Source organism: Alexandromys fortis, unplaced genomic scaffold, assembly GCF_014885135.2.
Source record: "Alexandromys fortis isolate MF-2015 unplaced genomic scaffold, M_Fortis_MF-2015_v1.1 scaffold_6, whole genome shotgun sequence".
Lineage (NCBI taxonomy): Eukaryota > Metazoa > Chordata > Mammalia > Rodentia > Cricetidae > Alexandromys > Alexandromys fortis.
In genome coordinates, this window is record NW_026067902.1 from 19,725,721 (window position 1) to 19,750,305 (window position 24,585).

The window sequence follows — 24,585 nt, forward strand, 5'->3', positions numbered from 1 at the left end:
CCCCCCCCCCCCCCCCCCCCGTGTTTCTGTCTCCTGTTCCACTTGCTCTAGTAATGCAGTTGCGGGCCATCCCAGGTGAAGCTGGAGATGCTGCCATGCTGCCGAGCATCCCACAGGAGGGGCAGGAGAAGGTGCTGGACCGCCTGGACTTTGTGCTGACCAGTCTTATGGCACTGCGGCGGGAGGTGGAGGATCTTCGGAGCAGCCTGCAAGGGCTGGCCGGGGAGATTGTTGGGGCGGTCCGGTGAGTGACCTGTCTTCTCTTGCCTTCCCCAAGCCCTCGTCTTTTCCTGGCACCTACAACCTTTTCAGCTGGCGTGTGTTCGGCCTTTTCTGGTCTAAGGAACAAACCCATTTTATAGCTGCTAACCTATGTGGAAGAAGCTGCGTATCTGGTTCCCTCCCTTTCCCAAGTGCCCAGCTGCCTGTGCGCCCTTTGGTCTACAGTAGCGGTGCAACCTCTTTGTTCTTCCCAATTTAGTCCGCCAAACAGGTGGCCCCTTTGTTCTCCTGAGAGTAAAGACCCAGAATTTTCTCCTTCCTTGGTCCTTCATTGAGGGAGGAGTGAGGGAAAGACAGGCTGTATGGGTCCTGATACGCCTTCTGGGACGTGGCCTGCTTTCCAGATCGCATATAGAAGAGAACCAGAGAGTGGCTCGGCGGCGCCGGTTCCCTTTTGCCAGGGAGAGGAGCGACTCCACCGGCTCCAGCTCCATCTACTTCACCGCCTCCTCAGGGGCTGCACTCACAGACGCCGAGAGTGAAGGAGGGTGAGTGTCTCTCCTGGAGGCAGCGATAGCTGCAGCTGCATTGTACTTGTCAAAAGATTGTTTATTACAATCCAAACCAAGGTGCCATAAATAATTTTTAAATAAAAGTAGGGGTCTGACTGAATGGAAACAGCTTCCCCGTTTATGCCACTCCGACGAATAGGAATGCCAACAGCTGTTCTGGTGTACGTCTGTTATTTTTCTGAGCTGACTATCTTATATTATTTTCCTTTATGCATATACGTGCACTACTTACGAGACTGGGGCCTGCAGAGGTCAGGACTGGGCACCAGATCTCCCTAGAACCAGAGTTACAAAGGGTTGTTAAGCAGCCATGTGTGTTCTGGGAACCGAACTTCGGTCCTCCCCAAGAGCAGCAAGTGCTCTTCCTTGCTAAGTCGTCTCTCCAGCCCAGGGCTTTTTTCTTTTTACATCATTTTTATGGGCATTTTTGTGTGTCGTCACTAGGGCTAAGCATTATTTTACAACTTCACGTCTTCCCTGCAGTGGCTGAGCAGGGTGTGGCCAGTCTGTAGGCTGTCCTGCCATCCTCACCCGAGGCGTCACTTTCCTCACGGGGCAGTCTGGCCCACGCTCCCTTGCAGCCTTCCGTGCAGCGGGGAGGTGACAGGTGCCCAGCAGATCTGATGATAGGACTTACCATGAGGTGACAGCAGCAGGCTGGACAGTCTCTCAAGCTAGTCACAGCTCCTTGGAAACTTTGGCCCCAAGGACAGAGTGATCTGTTGGTGGCAGCCTTTTCCTTTATGCACTGCTGGTGCCAGTGATGCCGCTGGCCCGTGAGACTCAGAGGCTGATGTTTCTCCTGCCTAGAACATGAGCCATTCAGGGTCCTCCCGAGCAGATTGGTCTCTTTCGCAGGCACACCTTGTAACACTAGGTACCGTTCACTTCCTTCCCCTGATACTGTGCTAAGCACCTTAGCGGTGTTTGCTTACCTAATCCTCAGGATAATCCTGTGACCGGGGTTCTCTTTCTCAGATGGAGAACATGAGCTTATTGAGGTTTGTCACTCAGACCAGGGTTCTAAAACTTCCAAGGGCAGACAGAGTGTCAGCTGCCATCCCATTGTCCTGGCAGTCTGGTTCAGCTGCAGCTGTGTTTGAGTCTGTGATCTGAGGAGGGGCTTGGTCTTCAGGGCACGTAGGGCTATCACTGGCACATTTGTGGAATGTAGCCCTTGGGAGTGCTTCCCATTGTCTGAGATGCCACAGCTCACTGTCCAGGAAAGGCCCATGGTGCAGTAGTAGTTTTCTCTTACTCTAGTCTTGTTTGTTTAGGGGGTTGTTATTTTCTCCTGCTTCTTCCTGCTGGGGATCAACCCAGGACCTCCCGTGTACCAGCAAATGCTCTGCCATGGGTTACATACTGGTCTCTCGTTTGGTTTTCCTACAAAAATTAAGACTAAAATTACTGTCCTTTTTCATGTTCCTGCCATTGGCCTTTAATGGCAGAGTTGTTTGTTTTTTTCAAGACAGGGTTTCTCTGTGTAACAGCCCAGACTATTCTGGAATTCACTCTGTAGACCAGGCTGGCCTCAAACTCAGAGATTCACCTGTTTGCCTCCCTAGTGCTGGGATTAAAGGTGTGCGCCATCACTGCTGGCTTAATGGCAGATTTGACTTCTGCTCAGGTGCCTCTTGAAACAAGTGAAGTATTTATTTCTTGGTGCCAGGGATTGAACTCAGGCTTCACCTGTGCTTTGCACCGCCCACTGATGAGCACCCAGCCCAGACAAGGGAACTCTCGCTGTGGAAGCCAAGCCTTGTTCATTCTTACTGTTGTCTAGATGTCTGAATTCTATTTGTGTACTTGAGGGCTAGTGGAACTAGTCTTTTTTGTTTGTTTGTTTTTTGAGACAGGGTAGCCCTGGCTGTCCTTAAACTCACTATGTAGACAGTCTGGCTTCGAACTCGCAGAGATTCTCCTGCCTCTGCCTCCTGAGTGCTGGGATTAAAGGCGTGCACCACCCATGCCTGTCCTGGAACCAGTTTTCAGTTTGCCCAACAGTGTTGTCAAGAGGGGCTTCCTGATGGTAGAGGCGGAAATGACGTACATTGGGGTTGCAAAGAAAGAACTGATAGCGGGCACTGGGACTAAGGAGCTGTGAAACCTGACGAACTGGGTCACTTGAATGGGAGACTGAGGGTTGAGTCGTTCTCATGTGTATATCTGTGTGTGTGCCTGGAGGCTAGAGGAGGACTAAAGATATTCTGTTATATGAGTCTTCATTTGACTTCCTCCACACAGGGTCTCTCACTGAACCTGGGGCTAGGCTAGTAAGGCCCAGCAACCTCTCCATCTATGCCTCCCATAGCACTTGGGTTACAGGTACACAAACATCATCTCACTTCTGGGGATTTGAACTCAGGTCCTCATGATTGTACAGCAAGAGCTCTTATCAGTTGAGCCATTCCTCCAGCCCTATCGAGCCTTTATTGAGGGCTTGGTATTTATTTATGTGTATGTATTCGTGGCTATGTGAATTTACATGCTCCACACAGATGCAAGAGCCTGTGTAGATCAAAAGGGGGCACTGGATCCATTGGAACTGGAGTTATAGAGCTTATGAGCCGCTGGGCACTGTTCTCAAGGTCAGAGTTCTCAGCTGCTGAGCCATCTCTCCAGCTGTTTAGCTTGAATTTCTTTAAAGATTTATTTTATGTGTGTGAATGTTTTGTTTGCATGTATCTATGTATACCGTTTGTATGCCTGGTGCCTAAAGAGGGCACAGATCTCCCTGAACAGAAGCTAATGGATGGGGATGAGCCATCACTAGAGTCCCTGACAGGCCGGACAGTGGTGGTGCACACCTTCAATCCCAGCACTCAGGAGGCAGGTGGGGCTCTGAGTTCGGGGCTAGCCTGGTCTACGGAGTGAGCTCCAGGACAGTCAGGGCTGCACAGAGAACTCTGAAGAACAGGAGACCCTTCCTCAAGCTCAAAGTGTAAAATTTAGATTGTTCATGATGTTTTGTTTGCTTTTATCTATTTTTACTTTTTGAGATAGGGTTTGTGTAGTCCTGATTGTCCCGTAGGCCAGGCTGGCCTTGAATTTACAGAGATCCACCTGCTTCTGCCTCCTGAGTGCTGGGATTAAAGGCCTGTGCCACCAGCACCTGGCTTGCTTTTATTTATTTATTTTTTTCTTAAAAGTTCAGCACAGAAGACTGGGCAGTAACACCAACAGCACTATTTAATTGATGATTTAAAGAAATTATACATACAGACCTGTGGGATCAGCCAAGTAAGGTGGTACACGCAGGTAATTCAGCACTCAGGAGTTTGAGGCTAACTCATGCCGCTTCATAAGATCCCATGTCTTAACAGGTGACATAAACAAGTTCATCTCCTGGTGTCAGCAGCCAGAGTAGGTGCCTTACTGCACGGGTGCTCAGTGGAGCACCCATGGTCACAAGGAGCAGGGCAGGGCAGCAGAGGGATGGATGGTTTTCTTAATTATAGCTTCACCAGGCTCAGCCCTGTGACTGACCCTGTGGCACGTGAAAGCTGCTGGTGGTGCAAGAAAGACTCTGTGGCTTAGCTGTCTGCTATCTGGGGCAGTGGCCATGGTGAATAATGTTTTCATCATGGGAGGTGCCATATAGGTCAAGGGGAAATTCTGGGAGGAGGTCATACATTCTGAAATGGTATTAAGCATGTATACCTTAGGGAGGAAAGAGCCTTGCGTGATGATTCTGCAGGCTCTTCCATGAAAAGCTGCAGGTCCCCCAGTCCTTGGCCTTTGATGAGGTCACTAGGAATCTCTCCATGCTTGCTGCAGACGGAGCCTGTCACATGTGCTGGCTGCTCACTGGCCTAAGATGGGTCACCTTCTGCTTCTTGCTCCATGCCTTTATTTTTTGTTTTGCTTTTTTTAAGTTTTTTTAAATTTATATTTTCTGTATGAGTGCTCTGCAGGCCAGAAGAGGCCATTAGATCCCATTACAGATAGTTGTGAGCCACCATGTGGTTGCTGGGAATTGAACTCAGGACCTCTGGAAGAGTAGCCAGTGCTCTTAACCACTGAGCCATCTCTCCAGCCCCCTGCTTTTTCGAGACAAGGTTTCCTCTGTGTAGCCCTGGCTGTCCTGGAACTTTGTAGCTTTGTTGCTGCTTCTGCCTCTCGATTGCTGGGATTAAAGGCGTGTGCCACCACAGCTCAGCTGCAGTCTTTCTAAAATTTAATTGTATCACAAGTCTTTTTACATTTATTTAATGTCTTGTGTGTGTGCATGCACAGGTAGAGGTCAGAGGACAGTTTTTGGTAATTGGTTCTCTCGTTTCATCATGAGGGGCCTGGGCTCAGACTCAGGTCAGTATGCGTGGTAAGCTGTGTCTTTCCTTGCCAGACTGGCTCACCTACCCTATATTCCTTCTTTCTTCCAAATAACAAATCCGAGCTTCCAGCTGTTGATTGGCAGTGGCAGGAGCAGAATCATTGTACAGGTTTGTGAGTTTATTCCCTGGGCATTGTACCAAACACAGCTCGATATTTTCCCTGAAGAACGCAACATGCCTTTAAATGCCAGCTTCCCGGGCATCCCAGCCAAAGCATTTTCATCCTTTCTCCGGGCACTGATCTCCATTAATTACTTCAGGTTTCCTGTGGCTTATCTCTACTACAAGAGCCTCCTAGGTGTAGGACACAGGCTTGGCCACGTCTGAATGTTCCAGGCTCGGTGCTCTAATGGGAACTAGGAGGTCAAAGAAAACAGTCAGCAGCAGGAATAGACGTGTGGGAAACTGAATCTTTAATTTCCAGTTCATCAGCTCTCTGTTAGGAACAGAGCAGGATGGTATGCCATCCTGTCTCTTGTCCACTGTGGGAACTGTGTTTCTCTTGAGTACTGATCTCAAAAGCCTAGGGGCATAGCAACCGAATGAAACCTTCTCTGGTAGATTTCCACAGTGGTTGGAGGTAGGAGGTAAGGGAGTGTTGCAAATGGAGTAGCCGTGGCCCTTAAGCGCAGGATGGTGGCCATGATGTGAGGCTTCAGCTTGGCGTGACAGAACTTGCGGTAGAGCTGATGAGGCAAAGCTGTCCGCTAGCCCTCCTGGTTCACAAGGCCCCTCTCACTTCTGCAATTCCCTGCCTTCAAGCCAGAGCAGTGCACCTGGGAGTGCGGGAGGCACAATCTCCTATGTGAACTTCCCCAGCGTGTGGTCTCCCTTCTCTAGCAAGGAGTACCACTAGGATTTCAGCCTCTCCACACAGTTACATTCCTTTACTTTGGCCCTAGCTGAATCTTTTCATTCAGGCAGGTTACTGTCCAACCTCTGCAGGAGTTTCTCTAGCTTGCCCTTGTGTGGTCTCATTCGTCAGTGCTCATTGGTTATGAAGTCTGGTGCTTAATCTCTAAGTTCTTTCTTCCTTCCTTCCTTCCTTCCTTCCTTCCTTCCTTCCTTCCTTCCTTCCTTCCTTCCTTCCTTCCTTCCTTCCTTCCTTCCTTCCTTTTTAAAGATTTATTCATTTTATGTGTATGCTGCTCTATCTGCATGTACACCTGCAGGCCAGAAGAGGGCATCAGATTCCATTGTAGATGGCTGTGAGTCACCATGTGGTTGTTGGAAATCGAACTGGGAACTCTGGAAGAGCTGCCAATGCTCTTAACTGTTGAGCCACCTCCCCAGCCCTAATCTCTAGGTTCTTATTGTAAACTGCTGGAAGGGAAAGATACTAGGGTGCTCTCTAAATATCATTGCTATCATGCTGTCTGTCCCCATCCCCACCTTACAGGGTTTCTCTGTCTGTCCTGGAACTTGCTATCTAGGGCAGGCTGGCCTCAAAACTCACAGAGATCCACCTGCCTCTGCCTCCCAAGTGCTGGGATTAAAGGAGTTGCCACCATGCCTGGCTCCTGCAGGTTCTTGTAGCTGATGCTCTGGTTGCCTTTTCAAATAGAACAGAAGTTGTTCTAAGTAGCAGCAACCAACTGTTTAGACCGAGGCACCAGTTCTGCTTACTCACTTGGTGCCTTCTGGATCTCACCCATGTGGCTTTCTAGATGACAACACTTTTCTCTACAGCATTCAGCCAGATGTTGGGTGTCTCCTAGGGCAGAGACTGTCTTATTTGGTTGTTTTGTGTTGGTCACGGGAGCTTGCCTTTATATTTTTCACTCCAGGGAGGAAGGTTTGCTCCCAAATGAAATGTAAAATCTTCTCTGTGTTTCTCAAGGGTTCTCTGGAGTCTTGTTCTGCCCCTGGAAATCCTACTTTGTCCCAGGCCCATTTCTTATCTGATTTAACTAGCAGTTAGAGAAGAACCCTCATCAGCTGCTGGTGGACAGAAAACTAAGATGCTTGGCTTTCTCTGTAGTGTTGGTGCCTAGAAACTACCTAGCTTGTTATCCTGTAGGGTCGTTAGCAGCTGGAGACTACCTGGCTTGTAGCAGTCTCCCAGATGTTATCCTATAGGGTCGTTAGCAGCTGGAGACAGACCTCTGCCACTCTTCCACATCCCAAGGCTGCTTCTCCTGTCAGTGAGGTTCGGTTGAACTTGGTCACAGGTACACGTTTGAGAAAGAGATTGGGAAATGTGTGGCACCCACTCAGGTAGGTTCTGGCAGATGTCTTTGCTGATAAGGATGACCTACCAAAGTTAGCTCATCAGAGTAGCTCTGATCAGTTCCGCCTCTGTTTGTAAGGCCATTCCTTCCCACCTCCTCCAGTCTTGCTTGTTGTTTGAGTTCTGGGGATTGTGCACAGCAGGCAGGTAATCTAGCAAGAACACATCCCCCCGCCCCCCAGTTTTTTTTGTTATATTAAAAGCATTTTTTTAATGGCCACAATAGTTTATTTACAATCGAACTCTTTATATTTACAAGACAGCCAACTTTACACATTAGAAGTTGTATCAAAAGTATGAATTAAAGCACAGACAACGATATGAAATGGGCATAAAGCAACACTGAGGTGGAGAGACAAGAATTTCTCTTTTAATTTATTAACACTAGCTTACACTTTGTCAAAGAAAAAAATAAGGAACTATCTTTTAGGAGAACTGCAGGGTCTATCTTTCTGCTGAAGACTGAATTTCACAGTGCTGGATCCCATGTAGGGAAAATAAGACTCATTTTCCCCACACTTAACACGCTATAATCTCACTCCTGGAACTTTGCTTCAACCTCCTTCTCCACAAACCTCAACACACCCAAACGAAGTCGGACGCTGAGAGGGCCAGAAACAAAGAAAAGAGGCCCCGGCAGAGGTCACTCCTTGGGAAGGAGCACATGGTAAAGAAACACAACACAGGCCAGGGTAGGAGCACTAGCCGGTTTGCTTCATTAATAAAAACACAATCACAAAAATCTGGCCCAATTTTTCCAGATCTAGCCTCATTTCTTAAGGTGCGAGATGAAAGCCTCTGTGGAACAAGTCCTCTTTCTCTCTACATCCTTGCTGCAATGAAGTTTACAGCAGCTTCTGTTACAGAGAGACCACACTCCTACCAGATGGAGTCACAGAGCGACCACACTCCTAAGTAGATGGGGTTACAGGTGAAAACCAACAAACACACAGAACTGAGAGCAGCAAGGTCATCCAAGAACACTACCTGCACTGCTGGAATAACCCAGGGAGCACAGATAACATCTCAAAAAGAAGCTTTAGCAGTGGGAAGCCCTGAGGAACTTCTCTTCTCTTCCCACAATCCCATTCTCACGCTCAGCTGATGGGCCAGCCACACACCTTGGCTTCTTGCTAAAGCTGCGAATGATCCAGGGACATTACTCTCTTCAAGGATAAACCCCTACCTCCTAGATTAGACCCCTACTTGTTTGTTAAAAACGTTTTATTGTGTGTGTATATGAATGTGGGCAGGTACATGCCACATGTGAGGTCAGAGGACAACTGGAGAAGTTGGTCCTCTCAGGTCACCAGACGGTACAGCAAGCACTTTTACCCACCCAGCGATCTCACCAGTCCTGTTTTGGAGATACTCTTTTTGTTTGGTCTTATATAGCCCAGGCTGGCTTCAAATGTGCCAAAGATTACCTTGAATTTCTAATCCTCTTGCCTTTACTTCCCAAGTGCTGGGATTATAGATGTGTGTCACCATACTCAGACTGCAGCCTACTTTCTAAAAAAGATTTATTTATGTACTTTATGTATATGGGTGTTTCATTGACATGTATCCATACACCAGAAGACAGCATCAGATTCCATGGGATTACAGTTAGACTTGTGGAACCTGGGAACTGAACTCAGGACCTCCGGACAGCAGCCAGTGCTCTTAACCTGCGCCATCTCTCCAATCCCATGACGTCTAATTCTTAAACATTTCCCCCCTTTTGCCTTTTGCAGTTCACGTGGTCTAAACAGAGGGGTCTTATATTTGACTCTGGCCAGCACACATCCCCTGACTGACTGGACACTTCTTTTTCTTTTATCATTCCCTAGCTAATAGTTCAGCTTTCTCTTGAAGACTGGTTTCTGCCTTTAGGCTCAGTGGACAGCAGTGCTGTATGGTCCGTCGTCTGTGGCTGAGAACAAACCCTAGTTCTGACTAAACAATCCCCTTGCTTACCTGTCTCTCATTTCCTCTGCCAGCTACACAACAGCCAATGCCGAATCTGACTACGAGCGGGACTCCGACAGGGAGAGCGAGGACGGCGAGGATGAAGTGAGCTGCGAGACTGTGAAGATGGGGAGGAAGGATTCTCTGGACCTTGATGTGGAGGTGGCTTCAGGCCCAGCATCTGCTGCCGTGGAGGCCGCTGCCTCCTCGGTCCCTGAGGATATGCTACTGCTCCTGCAGCAGGCAGACGAGCTGCACCGGGGCAGTGAGCTGAACAAGCGCGAGGGCTTCCAGCTGCTGCTCAACAATAAGCTGGCGGTGAGGCTCCAAATGCTTGCTCCCTGCCTCCTTTGCCCTTCTCTCAGGGAATGAGACAAACCAACCAACCAACCCAAAGCCAAAGAAACCCAGCAAAGCCACATGGGAAAGGAGATAGGGTCCTGAGCCTACCCAACAGCTCCCTGCCCCGAGAAAGGGCCATGGCTGTCGTCCTTACGTAGAACTCTGAGGAGCCCTACCTCTCTGCAAAGGACCCGATGCTTGTACCTCCCCCGACCCTGTTTCTCGTCTTCCTTGAGGCAGAGCCTAAATCTGCCTGCCCTACTTGAAATTCCTATTATAATTGACATTGTGTAGGTCATTCAACATTTCCCTCAGGTTCACAAACCAAATTTACTTTAAATTCCTCCCTGAAATTAGAAACCACCCCCCTTGAGGCAGGTCTCACTGAGTAGCCCTGGCTACCTCAAACTAATACAGACCCACCCCGCTTAGCCTCCTGAGTGCTGGCATTGATGGTGCAGAAGTCTCCCTTCTCATGAGCAGTTTCCTACGTCAGCCAAAGACTTCTTCATGTCTTGTTGGAGTTGACCTTCCACCCGGACAATATTAGGAGGCCAAAATGTTCTTATCCAGACATAGTGCAAGCTATCAACTGGAGATAATGTCTCCAGTTAACTGAGCATGGCCAGCTGTGGAGTGGGAAGGCTGTGCACAGGGACTGCCAAATGTCAGTGATCGTACGCTGCCGTGGAACAAACATATAGTGTGGGGAAAGACCAGGGCCTCCATTCCTCACGGATGAGGAGACTCATTTATTCCTTTTTGGTCTATAGTATGGAAGCCGACAAGACTTTCTGTGGCGTCTAGCCCGGGCCTACAGTGACATGTCTGAACTTACTGAGGAGGAGAGCGAGAAGAAGTCCTATGCCCTAAATGGTAAGTGCTGATAGGTCCCTGATGGCAATGTAACCAACTGTGCAGGTACAGCTGGCCCAGATGCTGTCAGGGCGGGAACAGCAGAGCTACTCAGTGGAGACAAACTGGCTCCCAAGGCCTCTTGCACCCTTATGACCCAGTAGCATGGGTGTTGTTGTTTTTAATGTCTGTGTTGTGGTCACACTGTTCTGTGCTTTGACTTTCCAACCAGAAAGAAGGGGTGGCCTATCTCAAGCAGAGAAGGTTTTACTTCCTACGTAAGAATCTGGAGCCAGCAGCCCAGAGGTTCTGAGACTAGGTGTAGTATGTGTGTGTACCTAGGAGAAAGTGAGAGGTTGTTGCTGGCTTGTTTGTCTGGCTGCTAAGTTTCCACTTTGGAAGGCAGAATGCCACTGCACCGTGCTGCTCTTAGGACTTGGCAGTCCTGAAGTAAGAGAATCTGGGGACTTTCAAAATGAGAATGAACTGGGGTGATGGATCACACCTGTAATCTCAGTACTCGGGGGCTGAGGCAGGAAGACTGTAGAGTGATTCTCAGGCCAGACCAGGTTACATTGTGAGGTTCAGGTTCAATTATTATTTTTTCTCTTCAAAGGTTTCTGATTTCAGGTAGACGGTGGTGGCATATACTGAGCATTTAGGAAGATTGAATTTGAGGTCACAGTGAGACCTCTGAAGTATCTAATGAGACCCTATCTTAAAAATAAATAGAACTGCCGGGCGGGGGTGGGGCACACCTTTAACCCCAGCACTCAGGAGGCAAGGCAGGCAGATCCTCTAAGTTTGAGGCCAGCCTGGTCTACAGAACAAGTTCTAGAACATCCAGGGTTACATGGAGAAACTGTCTGAAAAAACAAAAAACAAAATAAGTAAAAAAAATAAGCAAATTCTTGGAGGCAGGGTTTTACTACATAGCGTTATGCTATACTGGAACTGGCTACATAGACTGGGCCTAGGCTGTCTCCAACTTTCAGCAATCCTTTTTCCAAACAGGGTTTCTCTGTAGTTTTGGAGCCTGTCCTGGAACTAGCTCTTATAGACCTGGCTTGAACTCACAGAAATCTGCCTGCCTCTCCCTAGTGTTGGGATTAAAGGCATAAAATTCTTGGAAGTCAGTTGTGGCAGCAAAAGCATTGAACCATATAGTCCAACATTCAGAGGCTGAGGCAGAAAAGAGTATTGAGTTTGAGGTTACCCTGGGTTACACAATGAGACTGTCTTTTAAAAAAAGTCTGGAAGATCTGCAGAGGGCAGGACCGGTGGCTCAGTGGAGAAAGTGCTTGCTGTGCAAGTGTGAGGACCATAGCTTGTGTCCCCAGCATCCATGTCCTGGGTGGATCCCTGGGCCAGCCAGATCTTTGCGAGTTCAAGGTCACCCTGGTCAACAGAGTGAGTTCCAGGATAGCCAAGACTTTGCAGAGAAACCCTGCCACGAAAATCAACGATTTTTAAAAATAAGATCATGAACACTTTCCAAATAAAATACAAACATAACTAAATTAATATATAATCTTAGTGATATATGAGCATCCTTAAGCGTATAGACCTTTCAGAGTAAGGTCTGTTGCAAACAGTTTCTGATGGTTCCATTCTCATATTGAATTGCTGAAATTTACTTCAGGAACATCAGGCAGGCATAAAGAGATGGTAGGACGGAGCCAGGCACAGCACTGCTTGTACTTGAGAGGTGCAGGCAGGATCTCAAGCTCAGGGCTAGTCTGAGCTACATGGGGAGCCCGTATCTCCAAACAATCAAGCCGCTGCTGCTGGAGGTGGAGAAGCTGTGTGCAGAGCGAGGGGTCATTCTTCCCGCACTGCTTCTCGCTGGAGTGTGCGCAGGAGCCTGTGCTAACGCTGGGTCTACCCCTGTCTTCCAGGAAAGGAAGAAGCAGAGGCTGCTCTGGAGAAGGGAGACGAGAGTGCTGAAAGTCACCAGTGGTAATAATACCCTGCTGGCCTTTAAGACCAGAGGAGACCCTTTCCTTTACCCTGGCCAGAGGCATTTGCTTGAGGAACTAGGGGGGCACAAGTCTGAGATCCCTACATGTACCACACCCCAGTCGGGCAGGAAAGTGTGCTTTGGAGGGTAAGGCCAGGGAAAACAAGCTTAGCTCAGCTGGGGCTAAGAGGACTGAGCATCTTTCCCAGAGTCATTCTGGCCACATACTTGGTTTGGAGTTCTTCAGGGAAGCTGGGAGAACCTGCAATTCCTGTCCTGCAAAAGTTCTTTTCCCCAGCTGTGATCCCTGGCTGGTAGTAGACCTTGGCTTCTTTGGTTGGTTTGCATGAGATGTGAGCTTACATCCAGGAAACTCAATGATCACCTTAATAGAACTTAATAGCTTCCTGGGCTGAGGGTACAGTACAGTGGTAGAGTGCTTACCTGGTACCCACAGGTAGAGCCTCGGTGCCACACTCAGCACCGCACAAAGGTCAGGCCTTTGTGGTCTTTTGGGAGACAAGTTTTGCCAAGTGGCTTGTGCCAAGGTCAGTTCATGTCCTGGGCCCTGATTCCACCATCTGTTTAGTTGGGAAAAAAAAAAAAAAAAAACCTTCTTCTACTGTCCTTTGCTTTTCAAATCTCTACCCTCAGATTGTAAGCTGAGAGGCTGTGTTTTTCCATCTATGGCTGAAAGTTTCCGTGCAAAGGTTCTACCCAGAAGCCAGGTAACTTTCTAGGTGTCATTGCTCTCCCTGGGCTCTCAAGGATGAAAACAGCAGGTTTTTTTTTTTGTTTTGTTTTTAAATTACTCCTAAGGAACAGCTGTTTGGATTATACATGGAAATGAGCCAAGTGTCTAATACAAGCCTACCCCCCACACTCTTGCAAGCTGTTTAACAAATCTGTGAAAACTTGGGCATGGGAAGACATCGTTGTCAACTTTGCTTCGAGTGTGGGTGTTTGGGGCAGAGGACAGGTGGTTCCGTCTTCTCCTGGTTTCTGTGTGTGGTGCTGGGAATTGAAGTCACTCTACCACTGAACTAAATTGCCCACACGGCCCTAAGTTTGGGTTGAGGGTGGGTGGAGTGATGGATGGATGGCTCAAGTAGGCAGGGCAGGTCTGGAGACCTGAGTTTGAGCCCCAGAATACATGTGAAGGTGTAAGGAGAGATCTGACTCCATAGCTGTCCTCAGACCTTCACATTGTGTGGCATGGAATGTCTTTGTAAACATACACATTAAGTTTACATTTTTTATAGTTTAGTAGTTAGGGGCATACACTGCTCTTCCAGAAGACTCAAGTTCAGTTTCCAGCTCCCAAGTCAAGTGGCTCATGATTGCCACTGACTGCAGCGCAGGCACTCTGATGCCTTCTTCTGACCTCCGCTCTTATGTTAGACACAGACATAATATATATAGCTTTTAAAAAGTTTGGATTCTTCTGGCTTCCCAAATGGCACTAAACAAAGACCTTACATATGCTAGGCAAATCACTTTACCCCTGTAGTACTGTGCCCTGGCTACATTTCCCAGCCCCTAGAAGACAAAGGTTAATTTGTTCCACTGGCAGTGAGGATGTGAGGGGAGGGCTAAAATAGATCTTTCTTCCTCTGTTCCATTAGTTCCCACGTTAACAAAATCATTTGACCATGTCAAAAACGATTCCTCCTAATGATACATTAGAGAGACCTAATATACAGTCAGAAGGTAGTGATAAGAACATATTTAGACATCTCTTGTAGTTTGATGATTTTTCAGATGGTTTGCAGTATTGAAGTCAAACCCAGTCACATGATAGATCACTAAACTGCAATCTAACTACTCTAAGTGTCCATGATATTGTGACTGTACTCTAGGATCAAAGGGACATCTACAGATCTGGGCTAAGCCAGGCAGTGGTGGCGCTCGCCTTTAATCCCAGCACTTGGGAGGTAGAGGCAGGCAGATCTCTGAGTTTGAGTCCAGGACAGGCTCCAAAGCTACAGAGAAACCCTGTCTCAGAAAACAGAAAACAACGAAACCAGAATCTGGGTTGAGATCTCGCCTGTTTTTGTTTCACACAGGGTTTTGCTATGGCAGTCTGGTACTTGCTATATAGCTCAAGCTGGCTTCAAACTTGAGACAAGCCGCCTACCTCAGCTTTGTGAGTGATGCAATTACTGAAATGTGCCACCACACCTGACTAAATGATCTAAAGTATAAAGGAGAGATTTACTCTTTGTGTCCGTGCGTGGGGCATGTCCAGCAGGGAGAGAAAGGGCTTAAACATGAACCAAACCTAGCATTACTCTGGAGAATTACTGTAGGCCTACTACTAAGTATTAACTGGGACCATGATGAGTCTAAGAGGAGAGTACTATGTACAGATGAAAAGCACCTTTTCAGTTCTACAGGAGAGGGGAATGTAACCACATGAGGGTGATGCTCACATTCCCTGCACTCACAGTCCGGTCCTCGTTCCTGAGCTTGCTGCTTCCCCCCTTAGGTATGCAGTGCTTTGTGGTCAGCTGGCTGAGCATGAGGGCATCTCGAAGCGTATCCAGAGTGGCTTTAGCTTCAAGGTGAGGACAGGCTTCTCTTTGCCTTGTGCTGCCCCCAGTCCAGGTTCCTTGCTCCCTTAGACCGGCTCCCCCGCAGACCTGCTGCTTTGTGGCTCTTTTCAGATCAACTCTGGGCTTGATGTTAGTTTGTATTTTCTCCTCAGGAACATGTGGACAAAGCCATTGCACTTCAGCCAGAAGACCCCAGGAGTCACTTTCTTCTTGGCAGGTGGTGCTACCAGGTAAGTTCCTGTCACACCAGTCTCCAGCAAGGAACTCAGTGTTCGTCCTACTCTTATTTCCTCAGAATCGTTCATGCTATTATTGGTAGACGACCCTGTCGTATGTAGTCCAGGCTAGCCTCAGACTAATCTTTCTGCCTCAGCCTCCTACATGCTAGCAGACTGCCTTTGAACCGATTCTCTTGTATCTATAGTGTTGGGATTACAGGCACATGACACCATGTTTGGCCCAAAAAAAGCTTTGTGTTTTTTTTTTTTTTTTTCCAAGACAGGGTTTCTTTGTGTAGCCCTGGCTGTCCTGAAACTCAGAAATCCGCCTGCCTCTGCCTCCCAAGTGCTGGGGATTAAAGACATGCGCTACTACACCTGGCTTAAAAAATGACTTAAAACCTATTTTATGCCTTAATTTTTTTGTTGGCAGGTCTCTCACTTGAGCTGGTTGGAAAAAAAAACAGCTACAGCCTTGTTCGAAAGCCCTCTTACTGCCACTGTGCAGGACGCGCTTCAGAGCTTCCTAAAGGTATCAAGGGAACGGTGGGCAGAAGCCACAATGCTGTTTTTGGGACCTTTGCTGTCGAAGGTGTTTCCTAGTTGGGGATCATTTTGCATTCCCTACCTTATTTTAAGGGAAAATGAGAACTACTTGGAGTTTATAAAAATGGTAATCACCAGACCCAATGAATAAATTTTGTGATTATTACTTAGAACTTTCTAGTACAGCTTGAATTGAATTTATGAACCTTTTAATAAAGTGATTTTTTTTTCTCCAGGCTGAAGAACTACAGCCAGGATTTTCAAAAGCTGGACGGGTGTATATTTCTAAGGTAAATTTACCTTCAACATAGGTGGAAATTGTATTTCTGGGATCTTTTAGTGCTGGGATTAAACATGTCTGCTCTGCCACTGAACCATCTATACTGTTAGGCCCCTATTTTTTGAGAGCTATACTGGAGGGTGTATTAGTAACAAGATTATTAGTAGGTAATGTGAGCTACTGTATCTCTCCCCTACCCCATGGTTTTTCAAGACAGGGTTTGTGTAACAGCCCAGGCTGGCCTCGAACTCACAGAGAACAGCCTACCTCTGCCTCCCGAGTGCTGGGATTACAGGCGTGCACTGTCACTCTCAGCTTCTGTGTACTTGAGTCTTTTGATCTCTTTATGTTTTTAAGTTTTCCTTGTTCTTTTTTCTCAGTGCTATAGAGAATTAGGGAAAAACTCTGAAGCTAGAAGGTGGATGGAGTTGGCTCAAGAGCTGCCAGATGTCACTAATGAGGTAAACTAGTAATTTTTGTAAAGACAGCATGTCAAAATATAACTTTCGGCTGGCCTCCATCTAACTGTTTTGTCTGAGCTTCCCAAGTACCTAGGATCGCAGCAATATACAACTTAGCTTGGCAATGCTCTGTGTATGCCGTGACTCTCATATATGGTCATACACACTCAGGTGGCAGTCCTTGCCTTCCACCTCAAGTTGGGTCAGGGTCTCTTTGTTATTCGCCACTGTACATGCTGAGCTAGCTGGCCAGAGAGATTCAGGGTCTTGATTCTCCATCTTCTCTCACCCCACTTAAGAACACTGGCTACACCAGCTGTGTTACTGCACTTGGCTTTGGGTCTGCATTCACACACTAATACTAAAATGGCAAATGCTTTACTTATTGCCCACCTTTCCCTCAGGCCCAAGTAAAATTTTTCAAAAGAGACTTTAAATATTGATATCTGCCACAGAGTTACCTTTTACTATTTTATGTGGAGTCGCCTACCTGCTATGCAGTATGTGAGGTGCATAGACTCAAACTGTCGTGGGAAAGTCAGGAAGACTGGTAACAGCTCAGTATAGAAGCAAAGAGCCCCTGTCAGGTGCTAGCGATTAGGGAAAAGCTTAATTCTGATTCTGTACTGGATTTGTTTTGTCTCCTAGGATTCAGCTTTCCAAAAAGACTTGGAAGAATTGGAAGTAATTTTAGGAAAATAATCACATTTCAATGACTTGGGGGTACTACTTAAATGGAGAAAAGAAAATCAAGTTGCGTTTTCCCCTGTGACACCACTGAGTTCAGGAAACGAGGCAAGACTGGTTTAGGGTATGTCCCTCAACTTTCTACGTTATCAGTTAATTTATTATAATCTTTTAATCTAAAACTGGGGATGGACTTGCAGCTTAGGTTCCTGCTTTCTTCCTCTTAAGTGAATTCTGGAAAATCAAGACAGTATAGCTATCGGGGTAAGTGTGAAGACAGCCCAGGGGGCCAAGAGCTGAGGATGAAGTAGCAGAACCACAGAACAAAGAGCCATGGCAACAAAGCATAGGACTCACTATCTTTATATTCAGCACACATTTATTGTCCTAAAGTAGCACCTCCCTGAGACAGGAGCGCCAGCACAGCCTCATCCTGCCCTGCGACCACCCATCATGTAGACTCTACCTGTATTCTTGGGGTGAGGGGCTGGACCACGTGAGTTCTGGCAGGTTTTGGGATGACAGCACTGACAAGGGGTTTAAAAATATATTTTGAAAATGATTTGAAGAGAAGCCTGGAATATTTTTTTGGTACAAATTTGAAATAAACTAAATTTGATTAGAAGGATATGTTGTATGTTTCCATTATTTGACAACTTCAGTTTTTTTCCTTCCACAGAGGAAACTGAAGACAAAAATAGTGCAAACACTTATCTTTTTAGCTGAGTCATCTGACATGGGAGAGCAGCAAATGTTCTTAACCACTGAGCTATCTCTTCAGCAGTAAGAGACAGGAGTCTTTTCTATCAAATACTATTAAAACTTGTGTTTAGAACAAAAGAAATTCTAATATTTATCTCACCACTTTTTAAGTTTCTTATGAATATTTTAATCCCCCCTCACACACACATCTAGGAAAACCTTTGTTTACACAGAGGTCCCCCACTGCATTGCAGAAATCCCTTTCCTCTTTCTGGACTAGGCTGCCCTGGAACTCTAGGAGTGTTGAGACCCCCCCCTGCCCCCCCCCCCCCCGAAAAAACCATGAACTAGCACCTGGAGAGATGGCTCAATGGTTATAGGCAGTTGTTGCTTACAGGACCCAGGCCCAGTTCCCAGCACCCACAGGGTGACTCAAAGCCACCTGTAAACTCCAGGACACCTGATGACTTCCGATTTCTGTGGACACCAGTTGGGCATACATGTAATGTACATACACACATGCAGGAAAACACATAAAATTTATGTGATGTGTATGCTCCCAGAGGCTAGGTAGTGTTAGATTCCTCTGGAGCAGAAGTTAAAGTTGTTTGTGAGCTACCTGATATGGTTGCTGGGAACCGAACTTCAGTCCTTGACAGAGCAAGCAAGAACTTTTAGTTAAAAGTGCTGGGCCAGGTCCCTGGAGTTCACCATGCTTTTCCTTTCTTGGTAAGCTGTTTAGTTCTAGCCTTGTGTCACTGGTGTCCTGGGTGCCCTCTAACTCAGATCAGAGGCTGATCAAAAACTAGTTTCTGGAAATATTCCTAAAATAGAATCATTTAGCCAATGTCAGCCCTCTGCAACACAAGGCTTAGAGAATAAAAACGAAGACCACAGGAAAGAAGACGTAGAAGTAAATCAGCCTGGCAATCTCATTCCTATGCCAAAGGATTAATCTAAATGTAGGCTTAGTTTTCAAATTTTACAACTATAGCAACTGATCGTCACTACTCGGTACCCAATGATATTATGGAGATCATTCTGCAATACTCAGCTTGCATGAAAACATCTCCTGCAAATAGCATACTTACCATACATAACTACTTTATTAGCAGCTACAGAACAAATATGCTTAAGAGAAATCTCAACATATTATGGACTATTTGATTGCACTACATTAACCCTGAACCAGAGGGTGAAGTCAGTGACTAGCTGACCAGATTAGCCATGGAGAGTTTGGAGGACCCAGGATTGACACAAAGTAGTAGGGAGGGGCTTAGAAAGATTCATGGGTTTTTTTGATCTGGGAAGTGTGGTCAACTGGTTGTTACTCTGCCACTTTCTTTTTTGAGACAGGGTTTCTCTGTGTAACCCTTGCTGTTCTAGAACTCACTCTGTAGACCAGGCTAGCCTCGAACTCAGAGATCACCCAGCCTTTGCCTCCCGAGTGCTAGGTTTAAAGGCATGAGGCACACTGTGCCTGGGCTCTGCTTCTTTCTTGATCTATCAGGTTTTACCCCAATATCTGACTCCTGAGTTTTTAATAGAACAATTTAGATAAATGCTTCAAGAACAAGATGCACCACTGGGCTGATAGTCTAGCATGTCTCATGCAAGACTCCTTAACCAAACAATTTTTAAATCACGTGAGAGTTCAAGAATGTAGAAAGCACCCATTCCCACTGTTACACATCTCAGGCATTTTATTTTACCATTACTGAGAAGTGAGAGGAGACTCAGGTCTGAAACCTAAGACTGAAACTTATTTCCTATCTCTCCTCCAAACACCAAAGAAACCAGACATTAATATACTCTATACTCTATGAGCGTTCAGGTCAGTTTGAATACTGACCCAGCTGTTTCTGCCACGAGAAAGCTGATACAATAATTGTTTTTCTGGAAGCCATGCTTTGGCAGTCATACCAGGAAGAGCCTGAAGAAGCCCAGGGAGCTGTCCTCTTCATTAGCTTTACAGCATTTAAAAGTTTAACCAGGAAAAAAAGGTCCCAATCATTCAGTCCTTGGCGTCTCCCACTCCATCTGCATTAATGGCAAACATGGCTTCAGCTTCCGGAAGACAGGGAGAGTCATAGACTTTGCAGATTCTGGTCTCCCCTCTTCCTTTCCTCAGGTACAGCCTGACCCAAAGACAGAGAAAAACACCAAGTTATAAGCAATTATGTTCCTATGCCAGAACTGTTTCAGACAAGCATTAACTTCCTAAGAGGACTTTTAGGATCTTTTTTAGTGTATTTGGTTACTTCTAACTTGGAGGAATTCATTTCTGCCATGACTCCCTTATTGAAAAGCTCAAGAAGCAAATTATTTTATAATTAGGGAGGCATATCAAATATTCCCGCATTTTTTCACAATTGAGAGATTTTAATTATACGTAGGTGTTGGATATCCTGGAGCTGGAGTTACAAGAGATTGTGAGCCACCTGATGGAGGTGCTGGGAACTGAACTCAGGTTCTCTACAAGATCAGAATATGCTCATAATCACTGAGTCATCTCTCCATCCGCAAACAGTTGTATCAACCAAAACACAACAAATTCAGCGAGGCTTCCTAAATGTTTATACTATAACAATTTTAATAGGGTTTAAGTGGAAAATTTTTTTCTTTCTTTTTTCTTTTTTTTTGAGACAGGGTTTCTCTATGTAACAGTCCTGGCTGTCCTGGAACTCACTGTGTAGACCAGAATGGCCTCAAAACTCAAAAGAGATCCTCCTGGCTCTGCCTCTCAAATCCTGGGATTAAAGTTATGCACCACTACTGCCTGGTCAGGAAGTCTGTATCACAGTTTATGACATCCATTCCAGAAAACCTCTGGCATCACCTTACCTGGTTGTTGATGCATGGGCAATGATGTTTCCTCCAATAGGTTTTTTGGGATCTGCGGCAAACATGGCTGCTCCATCCACTTGGGCTACTACCTGGTTGGTGATTACTACTGCTACACCAAACTGATGAGGGAAAGAACGTCAGTTTTGTTACCAAAGACATACCAAAACATTAACGCTCACAACAAATCAATGGCTAACTAATGCTCATCTTTGATAATACAAAGCACTAATGTCCTCAGAAGGCTCCTGCAATTTGTAGCCACTGAAATCTTGGTTTCTTTACTATAGCTTACCTCATCAGCAAGTCGTAGTAGCATCCTCAGAAATCTGGCCAGATGCATTTGCCTGGCTGAAAGCTCTCCTCGGCCCGAGTAGTCTGTTCTGTAGAGGGCGGTAGCACTGTCTACAATAAGCAGTGCATACCTACAAGAAAAAATAGTTCTGTTAAAAATCTTCTCTTCCCCACCACCCTAAAATTTTACTAGTATTGCATATTTTCCACTTTTTGTTATTTATGTAGCCCAGCTGTTCTGGAATTTATGATACTTGTCTCAGTCTCCCAAGTGCAAGCTCACATATAAAATATATGAGCTATTGACACCGACTTCCTAGTTCAAACACACGTTTTATTAAAATGTTTCTAAAATGTCCAATCTGAGACACCCTTTGGTGGGTATCTTCTGTTTTGTTTTTGGCAGGTGTCTCAGGGTTTCTATAGCTGTGACAGACACCATGGTGACAACTCTTACAAAGGAAAACATTTAATTGGGGCTGGCTTACAGTTCAGAGGTTTAGTCCATTGTCATCATGATGTGACATGGTGGCATGCAGGCAGACATGGTGCTGGAGGAGCTGAGAGTCTACATCTTGATCCCCACGTAGCAGAAAGTGTACCTCTAACAAGGCCATACCTACTCCAACAAAGCCCCCCTTCTAATAGTGCCACTCCCTGTGAGCTCATGGGGATCAGTTACATTCAAACTACCACACCAGACTTGACCAAAAGTAGCTCTGGTGTTTTGTTTCTCACAATACTTGAGACTAAAAACTAGGCCTTATGCATTCTAGAAAAATGCCATAGCTTCATTTCAGTAGTGACCTGACTGAAACCGTAAAGCAACTGTGCCAAAATTAGAACAAGCGCAGATGACAGTGGGTAAAGTACTTGTCACTAGGTGGGAGGACCATGGAAGTCACTGAGGTTACAGGGGTTGTAACCTCAGACCTGCTTCCACTGTAGGATGGGAAGTGTTTCTAGAAGCCTGTGGCCTCATTAGCCTGGCTGGATACACAGCAGAGAAAAATAGAGATGCTGTCTCAGAGTGGAGAGTGAGAACTGACATCCAAAATTGTCCTCTAACCTGCACGTGAGCCACTTCATGTGTGCCCACACTCACATGCAAATGTGTGTTTACACATGAACACTTAGTCACACACAAAATACACATAGAAATATTCTGGAACGAAAAGGAGCTTGGAGCTGAAAAGATGGCTCAGCTGTTCTGCTTTCCCAGTACCCATACGAGGTAGCTCATAATGGCCTATAACTCCAGTTCCAGGGGATTCTAGTCCTCTTCTGACCTCTACCCGCCCCCACGAGGCAAACATTTACAGGAACACACAAAGTAAAAAAAAAAAAATCTTAATAATAAAACCAAAAAATATACCACTATATTAAAAACAAACAAGAAAACAAAGCTGGGCAGTACTGGTGTATACCTTTAATTCCAGCACTTGGGAAGTAGAAGGAAGGTGGATCTCTTAGTTCAAGACCAGCCTGGTCTATAGAATGAGTCCAGGACAGCTTGGGCTTCACAGAGAAACCCTGTCTTGGGGTGGGGGGGCAAAAAATATATATAAAAAAACTCTCCCCTCCAAAAATACATACACACATACATACACACTAAAAACAAACACCCACTCCCAGGCATGGCAGCACACACCTTTAATCCCAGCACCTGGGAGGCAGAGGCAAGTAGATCTTTGAGTTCAAGGCCAGCCTGGTCTACAGATCAAATTCCAAAACAACCAGAGCTACAGAGAAACATTGTCTTGAAAAAAACAAAAACAAAACCCAAAAACAACAACGAAATCAACAAAACCAAATCAAACACACACACACACACACACACACACACATACACAAAAGAGAGAAAGAGAAAGAAATATAAAAACAAGCCCTAAAATTTAAATCTGTCCCTATTTATATTCAAATGCTTAAGATTCAGGGAAAAGGCTGTGGTGACACATTTAATGTCTTTATTGAAAGCATACCTGGATTCCACCATCATGGCTGATGCTTGATAAAGGAGCTGGGTTTGGTGGTCTGTGTTGAAGGCACGAGCATATGCTACATTATCTAGGACATCACTGCCAGAGAGACCATATCTAGAAAAGAGAGTTTTAGGCTTCAGACAGAACTCAGGCACGTGAGAAGTTAATACCCAATACTTCTATTACCCAAATAGATAAGAAGTAGCGTTCCCAGTGGTTTCAAGACCCACAAATATGACTTCCTTCCTATTAGAGGTACAGGCAAACCAGTTATAGAGATGACAGCAACAACTATTTTAGACTAGAAGCAAGACCTAAAAATAAATTTATTCTTTTGACCTCCTAATTACAAAGAAAATTTCAAGTATGAGGTAACAATATTCTCCTGGAAAAGCCAAGAACTACAGAGAATTAGGATAAACAAAAATAACAATCCATTCAAAGATTAAATGAATGACACTTTCATTATGCCTCAAAGATTGTTTTCTTTCGCATCTAGAAACAGCAAAGTATGTATCTCTTTTCATAGAATGATCTATATCTTCTCAACTCTGTGATTGTCACCTAAGATAGAAGTGCTCAAGGTGGCTCAAGTAAGAATCAATCTCTTTCCTTCTCTCTCCTCACTATGTAGTCACCCTGGCTGGCCTTGAAATCAGACACCAGCCTGTCTATGTCTGGAGTGGGAGAATTAAAGAAAGGCATGCCTGATGATGCCAAACCCAACAATTTCACTCTTATTAAATATATAATAGGGGAGATTCCATCTTTGAAAATAGTAAGTTTGATTATTCATCTATGAGACTCAGCCAAATGCCTGCTATAAATTTTTTCTGAGAATTTTTGAGGGTATATGACTATGTTTCCTTGGCTAGCCCCAAATTCCTGGGCTCTGGGAATCCTCAAGGCCCAGTCTCCAGAGCAGCTGAATAACAAGTGCCTAGAGACCATTCTTTGCCAGCTTCCCCTCACCTCTAAAATAGATGTAATTCTCTTCCTTTTGCGCTTCTAAAATCTGGCTTGATTCTTAACACTGGAGAAGAAAAAGTGTAAATAAAAACTTGTTTTGTCACCCCCCCCCCCCATTTTTGAGACAGGGTCTCACTATGTTTAAGGCTAGCATGGAACTCAAGAGTCACCTGCCTGTTTCCCAATTGCTAGAATTAAAGACTTGTACCAACATGCCCAGCCCTTGGTTGTTATTGAGACAGGGTCTAACTATATAGCTCTGGCTTGCTTAGAACTCTTGTGTAGCTCAGGGTATCCTGAAACTCATTAATTTTTTCTCTGCCTCTGGTGTGCTTAGATTATGAGTGCATTAGATTATGAGTGGAAATAGAAAACACCATCCTGAGTGAGGTAAGCCAGACCCAAAAAGAGGAACATGGGATGTACTCACTCATATTTGGTTTCTAGCCATAAATAAAGGACATTGAGCCTATAATTCGGGTTCTTAGAGAAGCTAAATAAGAAGGAGAACCCCAAGAAAATCATATAGTCATCCTCCTGAATATTAACCTTCATCAGGCGATGAAAGGAGACAGAGAC

At 45.7% G+C, this 24,585-nt stretch overlaps 2 protein-coding genes across 2 annotated transcripts in view; one reads left to right on the forward strand and one right to left on the reverse strand.

Annotated features, from left to right (window-relative positions):
• Rmdn3 (regulator of microtubule dynamics 3) overlaps positions 1 to 17,840 on the forward strand; it is a 20,615-nt gene extending 2,775 nt beyond the window's left edge. The window contains exons 3-13 of the mRNA XM_050132838.1: positions 52 to 244; positions 627 to 770; positions 9,344 to 9,629; positions 10,427 to 10,529; positions 12,407 to 12,467; positions 14,957 to 15,032; positions 15,176 to 15,253; positions 15,675 to 15,773; positions 16,024 to 16,077; positions 16,448 to 16,528; positions 17,177 to 17,840. Coding sequence (XP_049988795.1) covers positions 52 to 244; positions 627 to 770; positions 9,344 to 9,629; positions 10,427 to 10,529; positions 12,407 to 12,467; positions 14,957 to 15,032; positions 15,176 to 15,253; positions 15,675 to 15,773; positions 16,024 to 16,077; positions 16,448 to 16,528; positions 17,177 to 17,230 — 1,229 coding nt within the window. The 3' untranslated portion in view covers positions 17,231 to 17,840. The remainder of the gene's footprint in view (positions 1 to 51; positions 245 to 626; positions 771 to 9,343; positions 9,630 to 10,426; positions 10,530 to 12,406; positions 12,468 to 14,956; positions 15,033 to 15,175; positions 15,254 to 15,674; positions 15,774 to 16,023; positions 16,078 to 16,447; positions 16,529 to 17,176) is intronic.
• A 1,762-nt stretch (positions 17,841 to 19,602) lies between these two features.
• Rad51 (RAD51 recombinase) overlaps positions 19,603 to 24,585 on the reverse strand; it is a 22,150-nt gene continuing 17,167 nt past the window's right edge. Inside the window, exons 7-10 of the mRNA XM_050132848.1 lie at positions 23,038 to 23,151; positions 21,057 to 21,186; positions 20,762 to 20,883; positions 19,603 to 20,055 (exon numbers count right to left, since the gene is read on the reverse strand). Of these exons, the coding sequence (XP_049988805.1) occupies positions 19,932 to 20,055; positions 20,762 to 20,883; positions 21,057 to 21,186; positions 23,038 to 23,151 (490 nt within the window). The 3' untranslated portion in view covers positions 19,603 to 19,931. The remainder of the gene's footprint in view (positions 20,056 to 20,761; positions 20,884 to 21,056; positions 21,187 to 23,037; positions 23,152 to 24,585) is intronic.